This window comes from Prionailurus viverrinus, chromosome E1, assembly GCF_022837055.1.
Source record: "Prionailurus viverrinus isolate Anna chromosome E1, UM_Priviv_1.0, whole genome shotgun sequence".
In the NCBI taxonomy this organism is placed as follows: Eukaryota; Metazoa; Chordata; class Mammalia; order Carnivora; family Felidae; genus Prionailurus; species Prionailurus viverrinus.
Window position 1 is genome coordinate 5,904,780 of NC_062574.1, and position 20,139 is coordinate 5,924,918.

Consider the following 20,139-nt stretch of genomic DNA (forward strand, 5'->3'; position numbering starts at 1 on the left):
TATCAACTTAAATATATCAAATTTATCTTTCTTTTAAAACATGCTGATTTTGAGTTACAATGAGGAAGTCCTTCCCCACTCAGAGGTCATATAATATTGCCCTCATTTCTTCTGCCATTTGTATGGTTTTCTTTTCTATGGTGAAGCCATTGACCCATTTGGAATTTATCCTAGCATACAGTGGAATATAAGGATCCAACCATAGTTTGTTTGTTTGTTTGTTTGTTTGTTTGTTTCAGATTCCAGTTTTCCTAATACTGTGTATTGAATGTTCATTTTTTCCCCATTGATTTTAAGATGTCATACTTACCATAAGCTAAGTTCCCTGAAGCCATTCCCGCTCTCTCCCTTTCTGCTCTAATAGAAAGGGATAGTTCATTTTTCATCAATATATGGATTTGTCTGTATGTTACCCCCCCCTTTCACTTGTGGTCTTATAAGTATTTTACATCTCTTTTATTCTTCCTACCAAATCTTAAGCTCCTTGGGAACAAACTTTTTATTAACAATAATTAGTAAATAAATTCCTTAAGTAAAAGACATAGACAGTTGAAAGCCCTCATGCCACGAACTCCTGGCCCAGGACAAAAGGGTGCCATGTAGCTTGTTCCATTCTTTCAAGTATCATCTCTCTGCCCTGGGTTTGGAGTAGATACAGTGTCTGTTTAATTTCACCAGCAGGAATGGTGGGGCATGGCCACAAAAATCACAGGCCTTGTGTCCCCAAGTTGGATAGCCTCTCATGTCCAATTGCATTGTGCAGAGAGATGCGAAAGCTGCCCTTCTGTGTCCCATTTCTCCCAGGAGAGATCCCAGACCTCTACTCCGATGACGAAGTTGAAAACATCATAAACAACGTGAGGAATGAAGTCAAGAGTCAAGGTCTGGTAGACAACAGAGGGAACTGCTGGAAATTCTTTATAGATCGGGTCCGACGACAACTGAAGGTATAAAAGGATTTACTGCGCCGGGTAGGCAGACCACAGATGGTTCGCGAGAACCTCTACTGATAATTTGGACATAGCTGTCCTTCTTGATTGTACTGGGAGTGGGCAGTGTGGGTGGAGCGACTTTCTTAGCCTGAGCAATTTTGCAAGGCTGCCCTTCTCATCTGATTCAAGGGCAGTAGCCTCCCTCTTGCCTCATGCAGTCCCAGCTTTCTTAATTTCTTGGTGAGAAGCCTGGGTGGTATTGACAGATTTTTTTTTTTTTTTTACTCCATTGGATGTGTTTCCCAACTTTCCGGGAAATAAAGAACCTAAAGCCATAGCTATCTCCCTGTGAGAACTTCTGATACCTTCTTGGTTCTCCCCACCCTTATGACTTCTCAGGTGACTCTCTGTTTCTCCCCTGTGGGGAACAAGCTGAGGGTCCGCAGCAGGAAGTTTCCAGCCATTGTGAACTGCACAGCCATCGACTGGTTCCACGAGTGGCCTCGGCAGGCATTGGAGTCTGTCAGCCTCCGCTTCCTGCAGAACACAGAAGGCATTGAGGTAAGAGGGCAAAGGAGACACTCGTCAAGATCCTCTCCACCTCGGGTACAAGGAATTCCATGTCCAGAGTTTCAGGATTCAAGTTCAAGCTTGGATAGAATCGTCGGAGCAAAACCTTCCATGTAGCGAGGCAGTGAGCAGGGTGGGCCACCACCGCCCGTCTTCACGTCCAGACAGTAACTCTGATTTCCTGCTCTTCACCTTCAGCCTACCGTCAAGCAGTCGATTAGCAAGTTCATGGCCTTTGTCCACACAAGTGTCAACCACATGTCCCAGGCTTATCTGAGCAACGAGCAACGCTACAACTACACAACCCCTAAGTCATTCCTGGAGTTCATCAGACTCTACCAGAGCTTGCTGCGCAGACATGGAAAAGAGCTCAGGTCCAAAACGGAGCGTCTCGAGAACGGACTGCTGAAGCTTCACAGCACCTCTGCCCAGGTGGGTAGCGTTCTTTCATGGCTTGTGCATGCGGGGCACTGAGAGGGAGCGGGAGCACCCCATTCCGGGGAACTGGAGAGATCACAGTCCAGGCCTGAAAATCACTTATGGTTCCCCAGAGGCGTCAGAGTCACCAGAAACCATTCCAGAAGTTAAGGCTGAGCTCTCCCTGCAGAAGGGCACGCTGTCCCCTTCAGGTCTGGTCTGCTGCCACCTTCTGATGATGGAATCCTCTGGAGCACCTCTTCTCTCTTGCTTGCTACCCCTCTCCTCCTCTTCCGCCACCTTCCTTTCTTCTCCAGTCCACTTCCCCTCCATCTCCAAAACCAAAAAGACATGGTTGCCGAACTGTACCGATTCTCTGTGGTTTCTTTGTGTCTTACTCTGTCATCTGTCAAAGCACCATTGGGACCTAATTTCTTAAATCCTGTCTCATTTCTTGCATTTCCTCGTGTGTCCCTAAGTGGTTGGCCATCGAAAGAAGGCCCCTGTTGTCCTGTCCTGGTAAGATTTTTCTACTTCCTCTTCCAAAGGGAACGAGTTTGTTTCAATTACGTGTTCCTACGGATACCTAAGCCTTTCACTTATTGTCATTGTTTCAGAGCTTTGCCTTTGGACTAACTATTCAACTTGCTTCTTCTGAGTTGTCCTCTCTCCCCGCTTCTGTTTCTTGAACGGGAGATGTAATAGGTCTAGAGGATTTCAGTGCAGTTAGTGGGATGCAGTGAGCCCTTGCAATCTGTTCACAGAGAATGTCTTCTGCTCAGAAAAAGCTGTCTTCTGTTATCTGATGTCGTTCATCTGGCCTGGCCTCTCCTCCAGGAGCAATGATTTGCCGGATGGCTTCTCTGTGTCCCGCATCTATTATGTTCTCACTCACTGATCTCATTCTTTCGGCTTTTTTATTCCCTCTGTGTTCTAAGAGAGCCTTTCACGTTGATCCCGGACAATTCTAGTTTCGTACTGTGGAATATTGCTTCTGCTTCTTACGCTTACAGGGAAGGGTTTAATTATGCTACTACATTTTTAATATCCTAACAGCCCTTCCCCATCTCATCCTTTTCCCTGTCCATTGCATCCTATTGCTTTTTTATTTCAGCCTGTTTTCCTGCAACGGTGTCACAGAAACCATCCTACCAAGGATGGTGGGCCGCTTTCTCCAGGTTTTCCCTAGATCTGGTAGTACGTCATTTGCAGAACTGTGTTCTTCTTAGCCTCCTACATGGTTTTCCCATCCTTGTCCTATATTTCTAGAAAGACCCTTTTATCTTTTTCTTTCTGTGCCTTCAGGCATGGCGAGCTCGGTCCAAACTCAATGTTTGTCCACCGATGACACGTGCCAGTTGTCCATGATGCTTCTTGGTTTCCATTTATGCCATGACCACACCCCTTCCCAGAGCTACAGTGCAGGGCAGGTCGAGGGACACAGACCCAGCAAAGGCCTAGCAGTTTACCCGGCATATGTACTGTGGTTGTGGAAATGTCACATCTTCTCTCCCAACACTTTCTAGTGTTTCCAGTACCCTCAATCTCTGAACTTCTAGAACTCAGCATAAGATAGAATCCCGGAATGCAGATTCTTAACATCTGCCACTTCTTCCTCTCCCTGTCTCCTCCCCCACCCCTGACGTATGGTGCCCTCTGAATACTGTCATCTTAGCAGCCCCTGTTCTCCCTCCCCTCCCTGTCCTCTGGAAATTCCAACCGTCCCAGGAGAAGACTGATTGTACCTTCGGCGAACCCAGTTCTACCTGCGTGTGGAGAATGGAGAATTCTTTTCAGTCCTGGCATCAATTTCCATCTCTTCTCCTTCAAAGTTCTCTACTTCTACAAGTGATACTTTCATCTACCCAGTTCCCTAGAAAGCGGGGAGTTACCTTTGATTCCTCCCCTTCCCTCATTACCCGTTTAAGAATTAACAACTTCTGTACATTTCCTAAACGTGTCTCAAGTGTACCCTCCTGTTGTATCCCCGTTTTCTATGTCTTGATTCAGACACTTCTTACCTAGGTCATTTCAATACATGGAACTCTCCAGTGTCTCCCTGGTCCCGAACCTGCGTCACCTGCAACCTCTCGCATCACCCATGAGGCCAAAATCCTTGGGGTCATCCTTGACCCTTCTCAATTCTCTCTCTCTCACACACACACACCCTGCGCCCAAGCATCAGAAAACCGCCATTGGCCCTAACTTCAGACGAGCCTCGAATCCCCCCACTGTGCACCTCCCACGCTGCTACTCCCCTGACCCAGGCCACTGATCCTACCCGGGGAACCACAGTACCTTTCCAACTCACTTGTCTGCTTCTCCTTCTGTTCCTCTTGGGTCCGTCATCATTGGAGCACCCAGAGGGATCCGTTCAAAACAGGAATCAGAGCATGTTACTTTTCTGCTCAAAACCCTGAGATGGCCCCCATTTCCCTCGCTAAAGTGGCGCCCCAGTCTGCTCTCCCACCCTGCCCTGCAAACTGTCAGACCTCATCTTCCGCTGCCCCATGCCCGCGACATTCCTCTCCGGCCGTGCCGCCGCCTTGCTCTTCCCTCAGGCATGCCAGGCCTTTGCACTGGCTGTTTCCTCTCCCTGCGTGTTCTTCCTTCTCTCACCCCCACGACTCACTCCCTCATCTCGACTTCTTTGTTCACATGTCACCTTCTCAGTGAATCCCATTCTGATGGCCCCATTTTAAACTGCAACCCCACCCCATTCCCAGGTCCCTTACGGGGCTCGACTTCACCTCTTTCCCGTACTGGTTGTGTTTACTTTTTGCTGTCGATCCCCAACTGTCAGACGACCTCGGCATGGACAGGGATCCTTATCTGTTCTGTTTGCTGATGTGTCCCACATGCCTAAAACGCTACCTGGACAGAGGGGGCATGCGTGAAATGTTGAATGAATGAATGGCATTTTGTGTAGCCTCTCCCAACATTCTGGACCCCCCGTCCAAGAGAAATAGCCTGCAAGTCATAAATGCAAATTTCAGTTTCCTATTAACTGCATCAAAAGAAGTAAAAGGAAACTTGTGGCTTTCATTCTAACATTAGATCTTAAATTTACCTAATTTTATCATATATTTTAAGAATACATTTTATTTAACCCAATACATCCATGATATTATCATTTTAATAGGTAAGCAATGTATGAAGAAGTTATTGGTGAAATATTTTTTTTCCTACGAGGCTGCAAAGACTAGTGTGTGTGCGGTGATAATTACAGCACGTCCCAGATGGGACAAGCCACATTTCAGGTGCTCATTCGCCAAACTAGACAGCATAGCTCTGGACCAGCCCCTGTCCGGCTATCAGACTGATCTTCGCTCAAAACGTTGAGTTTTCTCTAACGTGGACCCTAATGTTTTAGACATTACATTTCAGACTCTCTGAACTTTTCTAGAACTTTCAAACTATACCCTTGCCTCTTTCGCCATCCTTTCTTCCTCCCTTCGAGCCCATTGTACCCTGGCATTCAGCAATACTGACTGGTTGGAGTCGCCCCAAATCTCCACAGCTAGTTCACATCTCTGTGTCTTTATGTGTGCCCCTGACTTGCCTGCTTGTGACTGTCAAGACGTAAACGGTTTGCTCCCTCCACTCGCAGAAGCCCCTTCTAAGTTCTGAGAAGATTTTCATTCCATTCTCTGTGGTTCCATCCCGGCCTTATGTTTCTTCTCTCGTATATGTCCTGCCACACTATCACGGCGGCATGATACCCAAGGGCAGACACCAGGATTCATTGGCACGTAGTAGGTGTTCTCTAAGTGTGTGGATAAACGGGTAGATGACAGATGGCTAGGCAACCAAGCAAATGAGTCACCTACAAGCTTAGAGTGGGGATGGAGGGTGGGTCCCCCAATACTGTGTACATGGTGTATATTTCATACTTATGGATGGTTATGAGGATAATTCTTCTTGTAAAAATGCTATCTTGGCTTCTGATGTAAAGCCTTCATCTGAAATTGTTCCTTTGTAGAAAAAAGCCTTAAGCATATCCCCATAATCTTGGTACAAGGGTAATGACTTGAATTATATTGTATAAGTATCCTACTACCCACTTATGACAGATTTTGGTATTCATAATCCAGCGGGAGTGGGCTACATGAATCTCACCACTCTGGCTCAGATGGACTCCAGATTTGTTTAATAACGATCACAATATTAGGAGCAGCGATGATAATAATGACAAGAATTAATAATTATATGGTCATCTAAAGTTTATAAACTTCAGGGGCGCCTGGGTGGCGCAGTCGGTTAAGCGTCCGACTTCAGCCAGGTCACGATCTCGCGGTCCGTGAGTTCGAGCCCCGCGTCGGGCTCTGGGCTGATGGCTCGGAGCCTGGAGCCTGTTTCCGATTCTGTGTCTCCCTCTCTCTCTGCCCCTCCCCCGTTCATGCTCTGTCTCTCTCTGTCCCAAAAATAAATAAACGTTGAAAAAAAAAAATTTTAATAAAGTTTATAAACTTCAGACACAGTTTCACGCTTAGACTCACCTGGTCAGAAACGCCACTTTATTTTTCTGTACCGAGATTTGCTTAGCTCCAGATCCGTCTTTTTCATTTAAGAGTAGGAAATTCTCGGGGGGTCTGATGGCTCAGTTGGTTAAAACGTCCGACTTCAGCTCAGGTCACGATCTCGTGGTTCCTGAGTTCGAGCCCCACATCAGGCTCTGTGCTGACAGCTCGGAGCCTGCTTCAGACTCTCTGTCTCCCTCTCTCTCTGCCCTTCCCCCACGCTCGCCCGCTCTCTCCTGCTTTCTCGCAAAAATGAATAAACATTAAAAAAGTTATTTTGTTTAAGAATAGGAAGCTCTTAATCGTACTTTTCTGGTCGACTTGGTCACTTCAGGTTAAAAAAGTCTCTGGAGAGCAGTCAGTTCAGAGTGTAGTTCCACCTTGGGGCTGTTTCCGTGTGAAGGGTCTTTTGCCCCTTTGCATCTCGCTCGTGGTGGTTTCAGGAGGCAGCTGGTGAAGCTTCATGTGTGGTCTTCCAGCTCTCACTGGCTCTGCTGAGGGTGGCTGGTTCCGCTGGGTCTTTGGGTGGCATCTTCTGTCTTTGCTGCTGCCTCATGTGAGGGTGGCGTTACTTCTGTTCCTTGTCTTAGCACCATCAGAACCCTCACCCCTGACCTGGGTCTCACGCCATCTCCTGGCATCTTCGGGACACACTGGCACCCTCACTTCTATACCTAGCTCAAGTGTACTCGTGAGGGAGAAGGGCTGTTGGACTGAAGAAATGTTCATAAGAGGCCTACCGTTCGTTACCAGTTCCCTCCATGTAAGATTTACTCCCCAAGTCTGTGCATCTGGAGACTCTTAAATTCAATCTTTCTTGGGCTTCCAAAGAATCTCAGGCCACCGAATTTACCTGAAGTTGACAGTTCAGTAATTTACCATGATGTAGGCATCAGGACTCTTTTGGTGCAAGTGAAAAAAAAAAATGAATTCAAATTCACTTAGCAAACAAAGAGGAAAAAAGAAGAAAAGGAAAAGACAGGAGGGGAAGGGGGGGGGAATGAGATTACATGATATATTTATCAGATCCTTTTGATGGCAACTGACCAAAATCCGGCTGAAGTTGGTCTAGGCAAAACAACAACAAAAAATAAAACAAGCTGTCTCATATAAGTGAAAATTCAGAGATAGAGCTTAATTTTGACAGGGCTGGAGCCAGATTCTCACTAAATGTCCCTGTCCAGGCAGGCAACCCCATGGCCCCGCCAACCTCAGACTTCTATTCTGCCTGCTTTGCAACTTCACCATAAGGAGGAGTTCATCTTTCCCAGGATTTTATAGCAAGTTCCTGGGGTAAATGGTCAGTAGCTCTGATTGGCCTCTTCATATCATTGGTTTGCCCATACGTGAACCATTCTCTGTGACTTCGACACTCTCCTTGGCCAAGTGAGGATCAAAGGACCACCTTTGGAGTCAGCCCCACCCAAACCACGAGGACTAGGGAAGGGAATATTCCCCAAGGGAAATTCAAACTGTATTTCCAATACAGGGATGAGAAGTTTTATTAGGTAGACAAATATAACAGATGTCTACTGCAGATGGGAAACCACTACGTCTAAGAAGAGAAGCCTACGTCTGAGAAGTGAAGTGTGAATTCATGGGAGAACGTGGTGGGTGACCAGAAGGACCCGGGGGGTAAGAAGGCAAAGACCTCTGGGCCTCTAACGCTCTGCACACTAGGGATTGCTGTTGATGATCCCGGGTTCTCTCTCTTCCTTCTGTGGCTCTGAGGAGAAGGTCCCAGGAAGCTTGGCCTTCCTCTTTGGCATCATGTTCCTGGTCCTTGGAGAGAGGATGGTCTCTCACCACCAGCCTCTTGGCACTCCACTCAGTTGACATTCCCCTCCCACTTATATTCATGGAGGTGGCAAGACTGAAGAGAGGGTCTCTTCCTTGTTTTTGTCCTTCTCCCCCTTGACCCTCCTATCTGGGGGCGGGGGTGGGTGTCTAAAGAGGAAGAGATCCAAGGAAGGGGCTCGAATGCTTTGAATAAAGGCGAAGAGAAGAGGAAATTTTAACTTGACCTCTTTCAACTTCCTGTTCTGACCTACTGCGACTTCCTGTTCTAACCTACGTAAACTTCCTGTTCTGTTGCCAAAGAGCCATGAAACGAGCCTGACTTACGCCCTCTCTTCAGCTTTGTGTGGAGCGGCCTAGTTCTGACTGGCGGGACCCTTGTGTCACTTCTTGTCACAGCTCGAGAGCTACAAAGCTCCCATCCACAGTGCTGGTGTTTGCTTACCTTGGGCCTGAGGTCGTACACCCTATCTGTAAGCCACAAAACAAACAGACAAACAACAACAACAGAATTAAAAAAAAAAAACCCACTCCAATTTTCTCAAATCTCCCCAGATTTAAAAAGGAACAAAAAGTTACTGGTGTGCTTGCTGACTGCAGTGATTATGTGGTTCAATCATTTTGATTTACAATTGCATCTTTGTCCTTGTAGAAATAACTCCCTGCAGCTGAACCATGGGATTTAGAAATGGATTAACCTTCCAGCACGGGAATATAAGACTTGTTCTCGGGAGCAGGCCTTCATTTGAGGTTAACAAAAAGTCTCCAGTTTCCATGAATACACAAAATTAAAGAGCATTCTTTCTTCCCCCCCCCACCCCCCGCTTTCCTTTTCTTTTCTTTTGATCTGCCATGAAAAGGGAATTATCAGCAGCATCTAAGCCTCTGTTTTATTTTTCCCCTTATGCATTTTGTATCATAAAGCATTTGAATCTGTTTGACGTATTCCAGGAGCTCTGAAGTAATCTTGGGTTGTTGCATGAAATAGACTGCAGAAAAATGAGAGGCGGGAGGGCATTTTGCGATGTAAAGTTTATGGGCCCTGTTGCAAATACAAATGGCTTTTTTTTTTTTACTTCCCAGAAATAAACAGATCTGAGTCTTCTTTCTGCAGATGAAAGGGCCATAAAACCAGGCCATTGGGTCCCAAACCTAGGTGGGCACCAGATTCACCCAGAGGGCCTGTTAAAACACAGATCGCCAGGCCCGCCTCCAGAATTTCTGACTCAGTAGGTCTGGAGTGGGCCTGTGAGTTTACATTTCTGGCAAGTACCCAGGGGATGCTGTTGTCGGTGGTGGTCCAGGGAACCACACTCCGAGAACCACCACACTCTCCGGAACAGACTGTACATAGAAAACCATGCCTCCTTCTCCAGGGGGTCAGAGAAATGAACGGTCTCCTCCATGGGGAGCTTCTTCACTTCCTCCAAATGCATATGAATTCAGAGGCCCGATGGGGAGAGCCCATTGGGTTCTGGTCTGGGCCACTGGGTCCGCGTCAACCTGGTCATCTGTTCCCTGGAAGGACTGCGGAACTAGACTAAGACCAAACAATGAGACCAAGCGAACGCTCTCTACGCAGAGCTGGCTCCAGCGGGCACCTGGTTTTGGGCAGAGATTCAAAGGCAGCCCGCGGGGTGGGAGGGCTTCTTGGTGGGCAGAAAGGAAAGGTGTCAGATGTGTCCCGATGGAGGCTGGTGGCCTGCGGAGCTGGAGGGGGGCTCCCTAGAAGTGGGCATCCTGTGTGATCAGTTGGGGGAGCGTGTTTGACTTTCTCTGGCTGCTCCTAAGTGGGAAGCAGGGGCAAAAATTAAGGAAGTCGTCAGTTGTTAACCAAGTGCTGGCCATCCGGGACCGATTGCTGCAGAGGCCGCTGTCTGTTTGTCTCCCTGGATTGTGACGTATTCGGGAGTCTGGCTTCCTGAGCTGATTATTGTAGATAATGGGTTGATCTCCTGGTCGCCAGGAGATTGCAATTGTGGGCCAGCGTTCTACTTTGATACGCGGCCCGGCCGCTGTCTCTTCGTACATTCAGTTTTTCAGGATGCGCGGGACGTACTCACTTTTTGTAACTTGCTAAATTCTCGGTGTACTTCACGGTGGCCAGTTCCAATTAGACAACGACTGCTTTTTACAACAGGCCCGCTCTGCACCAAGTAGTATCCGAGGCAGGAGGAGTTTTATGAGACGCAGGCACCAATAGCCGTGGGAAGCAGCCTAAGTCACGTGGGCACGAGGGAGAATCTTGCTTAGAATCTTCCATCCACCACATTTACCATAGAGGGAGGAAGAAGAGAGAGTCCAGTGCCCCTTTCCGCCCACGGGGTCAGGGCGCTTGGTCCCAGGTGAGAGCTCAGCTTAGGCGCCTTCGCTTCAGGAGTTGGCCGTTTTCCTCTATAGGGTCAGACCCCCAGGGCCGTGTCCCAACTCCCTCTGCTCCCAGTAAGCCCAGCGCTTCTCTGCCGCAGGTAGATGATCTGAAAGCCAAGCTGGCCACCCAGGAAGTGGAGGTGAGACACAAGAATGAGGACGCAGACAAGCTGATCCGGGTGGTGGGCATAGAGACGGACAAGGTGAGCAGAGAGAAAGCCATCGCGGACGAGGAGGAGCGGAAGGTGGCCCTCATCATGCAGGAAGTAAAGCAGAAACAGAAGGACTGTGAGGACGACCTGGCCAAAGCGGAGCCGGCGCTCACAGCAGCCCAGGCAGCCCTCAACACCCTCAACAAGGTAGGACGATCATCCGTCCCGTCTGCTCGCCCCTCGCGGGGCCAGGGGGAGGCCCCTCCGACCCAAAGACAGCGCGGTACCCTGGTGTCCCAAAGAGGTACAAGAGCAAAGCTGGAAGGCTCAGGGTGGGATCCAGCTGTCACGGGTTTAGTCATTACGCCACCATTTATTGAAACCGCCTGTGTGCCAGGCTCCGCAGACGACCAATGAAATCCCAGAGGCGTGAGTCTTAGAACCAATCAGAACAGGAGATGCCAGCTAGTCCCTCCCCCCCCCAACTCCACAGATGACAAAGCCAGGGCCCCGAGAGGAGCACCCACTTGTCCAGCGTCACAAGCCTCATTAGAGCCAGACTGGAGCTCACACCCTCAGGATCCAAGTGCAGAGATCGTCCAGCTGAGTAGCCCGTGGTCGTCTTACCCATTTCGTACCACGGGCCGCACGAGCCTCAGGAGGCCCTATGGAGATGTTTAGGACAGGAGACGAAAGCCCACGTTGGCTCCAAAATGGGGAGAGGGGGAGGGGGGGAGCCCTACAAAATCAAAATTCACAAATATTCCACCGTTCACGGCACCCGTGTATCAATCAAAGTCAAGCCCTATCCATAACCATTTGGTAGGACAGGCATGACTTTTGAGACGTATTCACAAGGTGCTTTTGATTGGATTCCCGTGAAATGTATCCCAGGTATGTGTGCGTTGGGCAGGTGAGAATTAGCTCCTTCTTCCTTTTATCGCCTTTTTGCGATTACGCTTCTTTTCCGCTCGGATAACCGTGGCTGAGGGGCCAAGGGGAGAAAGGGAGAAAAGGGGGCGGACAGACTCAGGTCATGAGGAGCAGGTGGCAGAGAAGGACCGAAAAGCTGACCCTCTCTCTGTTGGATGGAGACCCTCCCCCAGTCATTGGGACCTCTCCCCTGCAGGGTGCTTTCTCCTCCTCTCCCGAGTTTGGCAATTCACATGCCCTTCCACGTGGGCCACTTGGCCAAGGTCTGAGACATCCTGTCCCATCCGTGCTGTGCAGGCAGCTCACCTCAGCTCCACGGGGGACACCTGTGCCTCCTTTCCTCAAATGCACTAAGAATGTCACCCACCCATGCAACACACTCTCCCTCATTCCGTGGTTGGGCGGGGGTGGGGGTAGGAGGGCTAGCCAGCTGTTCTCACACATTCTAGATTTCTGGGGTATGCATTAGACCCCAATCCACTATGTCATGCGGACTACACCCCACGCCCTCCTTTAAAGGCAGAGTGGGTGGGACTCACCAGCAGGTCTCACAGAAAATTCTCTCTTAGTCCCCAACTTGCTGACTCTGACACCCTCAGTGCAGGTGAGGCATTTGACGCAAAGCGCTGGCCTTCTGGAACCTCCATCTCACGCCTCACTTTGGAAGGTAGCATCCGGTGGTTTAGGGCCTCATCAAATCCAAAGCTAAACTAGGAACACTGTAGAAGCCTGTGACATATAGCTACGTATACATTGGAAGTTGAGCTACGAGGGCATTCTAGTATATCTAAGGATGGGGGGGGGCTGGATCCCCTAAAGGTTAAGGCAGCTAGGGCCAAAAATTTTGCCCAGTTCCCTCTTCTGCGATGCCAGTTACTAGCCTTCGTCTTGTCCCTCTGACCCCCCACACTGGTCCTGCTGTGTCTCAGACACTCCCAGCACAATCCCACCCCAGGACCTTTGAACAAGCAACCACCTCTATGTGCAGTGCTCTTCCTATACAAACCCCCATGCCTCCCTCTTTCAGGCCATAAACAGGCCTCTACCTACATCAGGAGAGAACTCAAGGTTCTCCTTAGGAACTTGGGTACCATCGGGTGGAGTAGGAGTTGGCCCTATTACGCCACCACATCTCAGCCTGAACCTTATAGCACAGCCAAGCCAGGCTGCCCCTCAGAGCGTCATCCACTGGCCGGCCTCCCGGCCTTTGATTAGCCTAGATCCCTCCCCACCACCATTGTTTAGGGCTCCCTCTCCTATTGCTTCCTCCCGTCTAAATCCTACCCGTATTCTAAAATCAGACTTAACATTCTGGATCAATCTCGCCCTTTTCTGATTTCCCGAGCACGAAACACGAGACCACTTTTAACATGAGCCGCGTCCAAATACTGGGTTTGGCTCTGGGTGTGATTTTCTCTTTGCTCGGCCCCTGTTTCCTCATCTGAGCAATGGAGGCGACAGTGACGCAGTCCCCATGAGGTTGTCATCCGGACGAAATGAGATCATGCCTGAAACGTAGCAACCAGATGGGAGCCGCCCAGTCGATGCTGGCTCTTGTCGATGTCACCATCACGCGCATCATCACTTCTGTTAATGCAAAACTGGAAACAAAGTGAACGCCCGTAAATACTTCCGGGTTAATTAGTTGGCCGGTTAGTAAGTGGATTGGTCGTTGGTGGAAATAAACATATAGCGGCGGACCTCGTGGAAGCGATGAGATACGGTACGGGAAATAGCAGTGGATTTGAAAGTCTCAACACTTCCGCCACAAAGGACATGAAACTCATTTTTAATGAGTGCCTACTGTGTGCCAGGCAAGATGATAGGTGCTTTCCTCCAGCCGGCTGCAGAGCCTGGCACACATCGCTGAGGTTCTTGACTCCTCACTTTCTCTTCTCTGTTACATAGAAAGGGGCCGGTGCGAATCTGTGAGCGCCTTATGTCACACTGCCCTAACCAGTCAGCAAATTCTGTCAATTCTGCCTTCAAATATATCCTGAATTCAAATGCTTCCTGTCCTCTCTGCCGCTACCCCTCTGGTCCAAGCCACTGTCCCCTATTACCTGGACCGTTGCAGTAGCCTGTCAGTTGGCCTCCCTGCTTGCACCCTTGCCCCAGTTCTGTCTTTGCCCATTACAGCCACCTGAATAATCTTTTTTAAAACAGCAGTTTGACCACATCATCCCTCTGTTCAGAATCTTCCATTGGCTTCCCATCATATTCAGAATAAAACCCAAAGTGGCCCGGGAGACCTTACAATTTTGCCCAGTTCCCTCTTCTGCGATGCCAGTTACTAGCCTTTGTCTTGTCCCTCTGACCCCCCACACTGGTCCTGCTGTGTCTCAGACACTCCCAGCACAATCCCACCCCAGGACCTTTGAACAAGCAACCACCTCTATGTGCAGTGCTCTTCCTATACAAACCCCCATGCCTCCCTCTTTCAGGTATTTGCCCAAAAGTTACCTTCGCAGGAAACAAATAATAAAAGCGCTCATTAATTTCAGAAAAAAAAATTCAGCATATACAAGATACATAATATAACCCAAGGTGAACAGTATTTATGATCATAATCATGTCACAATCTCACTGAACATTAACCAAACGAAAAAAGTTGATAGAACCGTAATAAGTAGGAGCAAAAGGGAGGACAGTATAATAGCTAAAATATTCCCACTCCGAGGAGGAAGCCACTTGCTAACTTCTAAAATGAAAAAAAACAAAACATGTTCCATATCAATAAGGAGCAAAATCTGGAAGAAACGAGGGAAGAAATTGCCAGCCATGGCTTCTGGAGAGCTGGGGTCAGAGATAACCGGAGCCAAAATCAAGAGCCAGGCATTTAACGGGCCGAGCCACCCAGGCGTGGGAGACAACATTTTTTTTTTTTAATTGAGGTATAATTGACATAGAAGGATCTTCGTTTCTGGTGCACAACATCATAATTCAGTGTTTGCATGTATTGCAGAATGGTCACCACAGTAAATCCAGTGAACGTCCATCACCACGCGTAGGTTTGTGTGTGTGTGACGAGACCTTTCGTGATTTCCTCTCTTTTCAAATACATGGCACAGTATCGTCACTACAGTCTCCGTGCTGTAAATGACATCCCCAGGACTTATTTCCCTTATAACTGGAAGTTGTACCTTTTGACCCCCTTTGTCGATCTCGCCTCCCCACCCCCCGCCTGGTGGAATCGAATGAATAGATCAGCCTGTACGCCATGTGATGGAGGCATTATTGCTTCGTGAACCCCAGGATCCCTGGGGTGCCCTCAAACCCTCTGCGTTCCCAGGACTCCCGGTATTTAATGACCACCTCCCTGTCTTCTCCTCTTTTTCAAAGTTAACATTAAATCTTTAGTTAATACATAAAGAACACCTGTAAGTCAGAGCCCGGTGTTAAGTCTCTGCTTTGGCAGTTTTATTTCACTTTTATCGCTAAACTGAAATAAATCCAGTGTAACTTTTCCTTCCCCAGTTGAGGAATGGTTTTGCTTTGCAATTTCATGGTCTTTCCGCCCCCCTCCCCCTTACAAAGTCACTTAGAATTTTCCGTGTGTTTCCTATACGTTTTTTACAGTGAACTTATTTCCTGTATTCTATAAATAACCTATAGTGTCTTTTCCATTATTAAAAATTGTCCAAATAGCGTAGAATATATAGGGTAGAATATAACGTCACCTTCTTTTTCACCCCAACCCTGCTTCTTTCCCAAGAGAACTCCTGTAATAATCTGGCATATCCATTCCAGCCATCTTTCTATGCATTTATATTTGTACAAATGCACATGTAAAAGATGTCGTATTTTTTTTTAATTTTTAATGTTTGTTTATTTTTTGAGAGACGGAGACAGAGCACGAGCAGGGGAGGGGCAGAGAGAGAGGGAGACACAGAATCCGAAGCAGGCTCCAGGCTCCGAGCTGTCAGCACAGAGCCTGATGCGGGGCTCAAACCCGTGAACCGCGAGATCATGACCTGAGCCGAAGATGTTTAACTGACTGAGCCACCCAGGTGCCCCTAAAATATGTCATATGTTAAATATAAACGGATAACACTAACTTGCTTTGCCTCATGAAGTAAGACCACTTCATGCCAGTACATACATTGAAACTTGAATTCTTCATAGGATCCCATGCTCTAATTATACCCCCCCCTTTTTTTTTTAGCTATTTTTCCATTGTTGAGTGTTTAATTTTGTTTTTTTTTCCTATGCAAATATCCCCATGCATAAATATTTATTGCATATGCAACTATTTCTCTGGGCCAAGAAGACAATAGTTTGATACAACAACTTGGCAGGATTAAATAATGCCTCTTCCACCCCAAAGATACTCACATCCTGATCTCTGGAACCTGTGAATTTTGCCTCATATGGCAAGTGTGACTTTTTATAGGCATGATTGAGTCAAGGGTCTTGAGGTGGGGAGGGTATCCAGGTGGGCCCCAAGTGCAATGTGATGGCAGAAGCAAGGTAGGGGAAAAGCAGATGTGATATGGGGACACGAGCCAAGGGATGAGGCCAACCTTCTAGAAGCCGGAAGAGGCACACGACAGAGTCTCCCCTGCAGCCTCCAGAGGGAACCGGCCCTACCACCCCCTGCCAACACCTTGACCTGAGGATTTCTCACCCCCACAGCTGTGAGCTAAGACCTCCATTGCGTGTTGCGTTGCGTAAAGTCTCTAACTTTGCGTTAATTGGTTGCAGAAGCGATAGGAAGCGGATGCCAAGAATATGCTCTTTTTTTGTGTATAAATAATGACCAGTAACTGTCTAAAATGGTTGTTCTTGCCTCTATTTGTGAATACTGCGTTTCCTACATCCTTGTCAATCTTAGACATTTCCAATCACTTTCACTTTTCTTCATAAGAGAGCAAACATTTTATTTTTCATTTTTTTTTTAATTTTTTTTTCAATGTTTATTTATTTTTGGGACAGAGAGAGACAGAGCATGAACGGGGGAGGGGCAGAGAGAGAGGGAGACACAGAATCGGAAACAGGCTCCAGGCTCCGAGCCATCAGCCCAGAGCCCGACGCGGGGCTCGAACTCCCGGACCGCGAGATCGTGACCTGGCTGAAGTCGGACGCTCAACCGACTGCGCCACCCAGGCGCCCCTATTTTTCATTTTTTAAAAAACTATAGATGTTTTCATTCTGATGAGACTTGGACATCTTTTCAAATATTTAGATTTCTTCTTTTGTTCATTACTTGTTTCAACTGTGGTTGTTGTTGTTCATTTTCTTGTAAGAGAGCTTCCCTTTTTATTTCTAAAATTACAGGTTTTTTTAAATGTTTTATGTATTTATTTTTGAGAGAGAGAGTGTGTGCAAGCAGGGAAGGGGCAGAGAGAGAAAGAGAGACAGAGACAGAGAGAGAGAGACAGAGAATCTGAAGCAGGCTCCAGGCTCTGAGCTGTCATCACGGAGCCAGACGTGGGGCTCGAACTCAGGAACTGTGAGATCGTGACCTGAGCCGACATCAAGAGTTGGATGCTTAATTGGCTGAGCCACCCAGGCTCCCCTACAGGTTTTTATATATATATATTTACTACTAATCCCTTGATATAGCGAGAACAGCAGCCTGATGGCAGGAGGGGGGGGTGGAGAAAGCCAGAGCGCACCGCGCCTGATGTTTGCTGCTTAAAACCTTGCCTGCCTTCTGAGAAATGTTTCTTTCCACCCTGTGTTCCTTTTAGTGGACCCCTCTCTTCCTGCTTGGCTGTAGGAGCCCTGCCTAACTAAACAAGATCATTCCCCAGGACATTTTGAGAGGAAAAAGTCCCTTTCCCTTCTGGTTGCGATGTGATGGCTGTGACCTTGAAGCTGCTGACAGCCATTCATCCCCTGAGGGTGTTCGACCCACATGTTGATGAACGCCTACTGGGTTCCGGTTTCTGTTCCAGACACCGGAGCTACAATGATGAGGTTCTGGGGTGATGGTGGGGTGGTCCAGAGCCGATGGCCAAGAAAAAACTCTTGAAAAAGATGTCTTTGGTGCAAAAAAGTGATTTTATTAAAGCCCGGGGACAGGACCCGTGGGCAGGAAGAGCTTCCCTGGGGTTGTGAGGAGAGACTGGTTACATAGCCTCAGGTTGGGAGGGGGGCAGGGAAAGCATAAGTCTCTAAGGAATTTTGGAAGCAAGGTTTCCAGGACCTTGAGGGGCTAGCTGTTGCTAAGGAAACACCATTTATTACCATCTAATAAAACCCCAGTCATGAGACCCTTCAGATGCATATCGGGGCCATAAGCTTAGAGTACGATTGCCAGCATATATCTTGGGGCAGCTGAGATAAAGGAAATTGACTTGCAGAATCCTCGAGGTTGGGATAATATTAAGCTAAGGTTCTCTCTTTGCCCCCAGCAAAGTGTCGTCATCCGGGCAGCTGAGCTCCTGGAGGACGGTCACTCTGCCCGTTTCAAGGACTTGTCAGTGGGCGGTAGGCAATAAGGGAATTGAATTTTTCATTTGCCTTAGTTTCCCACGTCGCCACGGCCAGCACTTAAACCCCGTTCCTTTGTTCTCGGGTAGGCAGGCGTGTCCCAGGAATATCACACAGATCCCGCCTGGAGGGAGGGGGTGCTGTTAGCCTGTCCTCTGCCCTCCGCTTGCCCCACGCTCCCTCATTAGTTAACAAGACAGATGGGGTCCCTCTTCTCTGGAAGGAGAGGGATACGGAGATCCAATAAGGAAAAAGGGGTGATCGTGTCTGATTGCCCCGAGTTCTCTGCAGCTCATCAAGGAGCCCATAAGAAATGATGAGCAGCAGAAGCCGACGGGAGAGTCTTTGTGAGTGGGCAGTGTCTGAACTGAGATCCTTCTGGATGAGAAGGGACGAGCCAGGCAAATAGCTTAGGAAGAAGTGTACCGGGCAGGGCTCCTGAGGGAAGGATGAGCTTGGCCATCAGGGCACTAGAAGGAGGTGACTGGAGGCGGAGCTTAGTGACAGATGGAGGTGACAAGGCAAGTGGAGGGCAGCGAGGTAGGTCGCACGCCTTGCGACACGAAGAAACTGGTTTCTGCTATGCAAAACAGAAGCGTGCACGGGGAGAAGTAGAAACCAGAAGGTCCTCGGGGCGCCTGGGTGGCGCAGTCGGTTGAGCGTCCGACTTCAGCTCAGGTCACGATCTCGCGGTCCGGGAGTTCGAGCCCCACGTCGGGCTCTGTGCCGACGGCTCAGAGCCTGGAGCCTGCTTCCGATTCTGTGTCTCCCTCTCTCTCTCTCTGCCCCTCCCCCATTCACGCTCTCTTTCAAAAATGAATAAATGTTAAAAATAAAATTAAAAAAAAGAGATTGGAAGGAATTACAGTAAAAAACCTTGGTCTGTGAGCAAGCATAATCCGTTCCAGAAACGTGCTTGGGATCCAAAGCACTCATACATCAAAGTGAATTTCAAGAGCCATTGGCTCAGGTGTGATCATGTGACTTTCGGCATCCCATACAAGCAAGACATCGCTCCTTTATCAAGTTAAACTGTATTAGAAATGTTCGCTCGTCTCGCGGAACACTCAGAACAAGTTACTCACAATCTAAGGTTTTATTGTACATGGAAATATTACCAGCGATATATCTGGGTGATAGAACGTCAACTTCATCTGCCATGCATTTTTGTATTTTCTTAATTCAGTACGTTGACCGTGCTGAACTTACAGAATTTTTACGTTTGCAGGGTTCTGCTTCTGATTATATTTTCTGACTCTGGCCCCTTTCCCCCCAGCAGAGGTCACCAGGGCAGGAGTGCCAGCACGACACTCACACAGGTGCTGTCCTTCATCCCTGCCCCTGACAGGTTCTCAAGACCAAATGTGAAAACAGCTGCAAAAGCTGGGGCGCCTGGGTGGCTCAGCCGACTGAGTGTCTGACTTCGGCTCAGGTCATGATCTCGCGGTTCGTGGGTTCGAGCCCCGCGTCGGGCTCACGGCTGACAGCTCGGAGCCTGGAGCCTGCTTCCGATTCTGTGTCTCCTTCTCTCTCTGCCCTTCTGCTCATGCTCTGTCTTTCTCTCAAAAATAAATGTTAAAAAACAATTTTTTTTAAAGAAAATAATTGCAAAAGCAAATGGAGCATCTTCCCAGAGGCTTCCATGAGGAAGGTGCTAGAAATAATCCCCCTTCGTTTGTAGATTCCCAGGCCCAAGAGCACCCCCAAATTAATTTGGCACAGGGGACCTAATCTTCACAATCAAGATTTTTTTTTCCCCACTTACAAAATCAGCTCCCACAACGAGCGCTTGTGAGGTCACAGACTTCCCACCGATGGTCACGCAGACCTTAAGTCAACGTCACCTGCGTTCATGACAGTTTCACTTACAGATTAGCAGGTCTGTCTGCTCCCAATTTGCAGATGGAAACACGGAGGCCTGGAGAGCTGAAGTGACAGCTTGGGAAAGCCAACCCTTTCGGACCACATCTTCCCAGGGCAAGTGACAGTTGGGGCCGAGGACAAACCCAC

General features: G+C 48.3%; 1 protein-coding gene across 1 annotated transcript in view; it reads left to right on the forward strand.

Moving 5' to 3' along the window:
- Window positions 1–20,139, forward strand: part of DNAH9 (dynein axonemal heavy chain 9) — a 330,380-nt gene that overhangs the window by 213,619 nt on the left and 96,622 nt on the right. Inside the window, exons 46-49 of the mRNA XM_047832566.1 lie at window positions 805–947; window positions 1,332–1,493; window positions 1,701–1,934; window positions 10,705–10,965. Coding sequence (XP_047688522.1) covers window positions 805–947; window positions 1,332–1,493; window positions 1,701–1,934; window positions 10,705–10,965 — 800 coding nt within the window. The remainder of the gene's footprint in view (window positions 1–804; window positions 948–1,331; window positions 1,494–1,700; window positions 1,935–10,704; window positions 10,966–20,139) is intronic.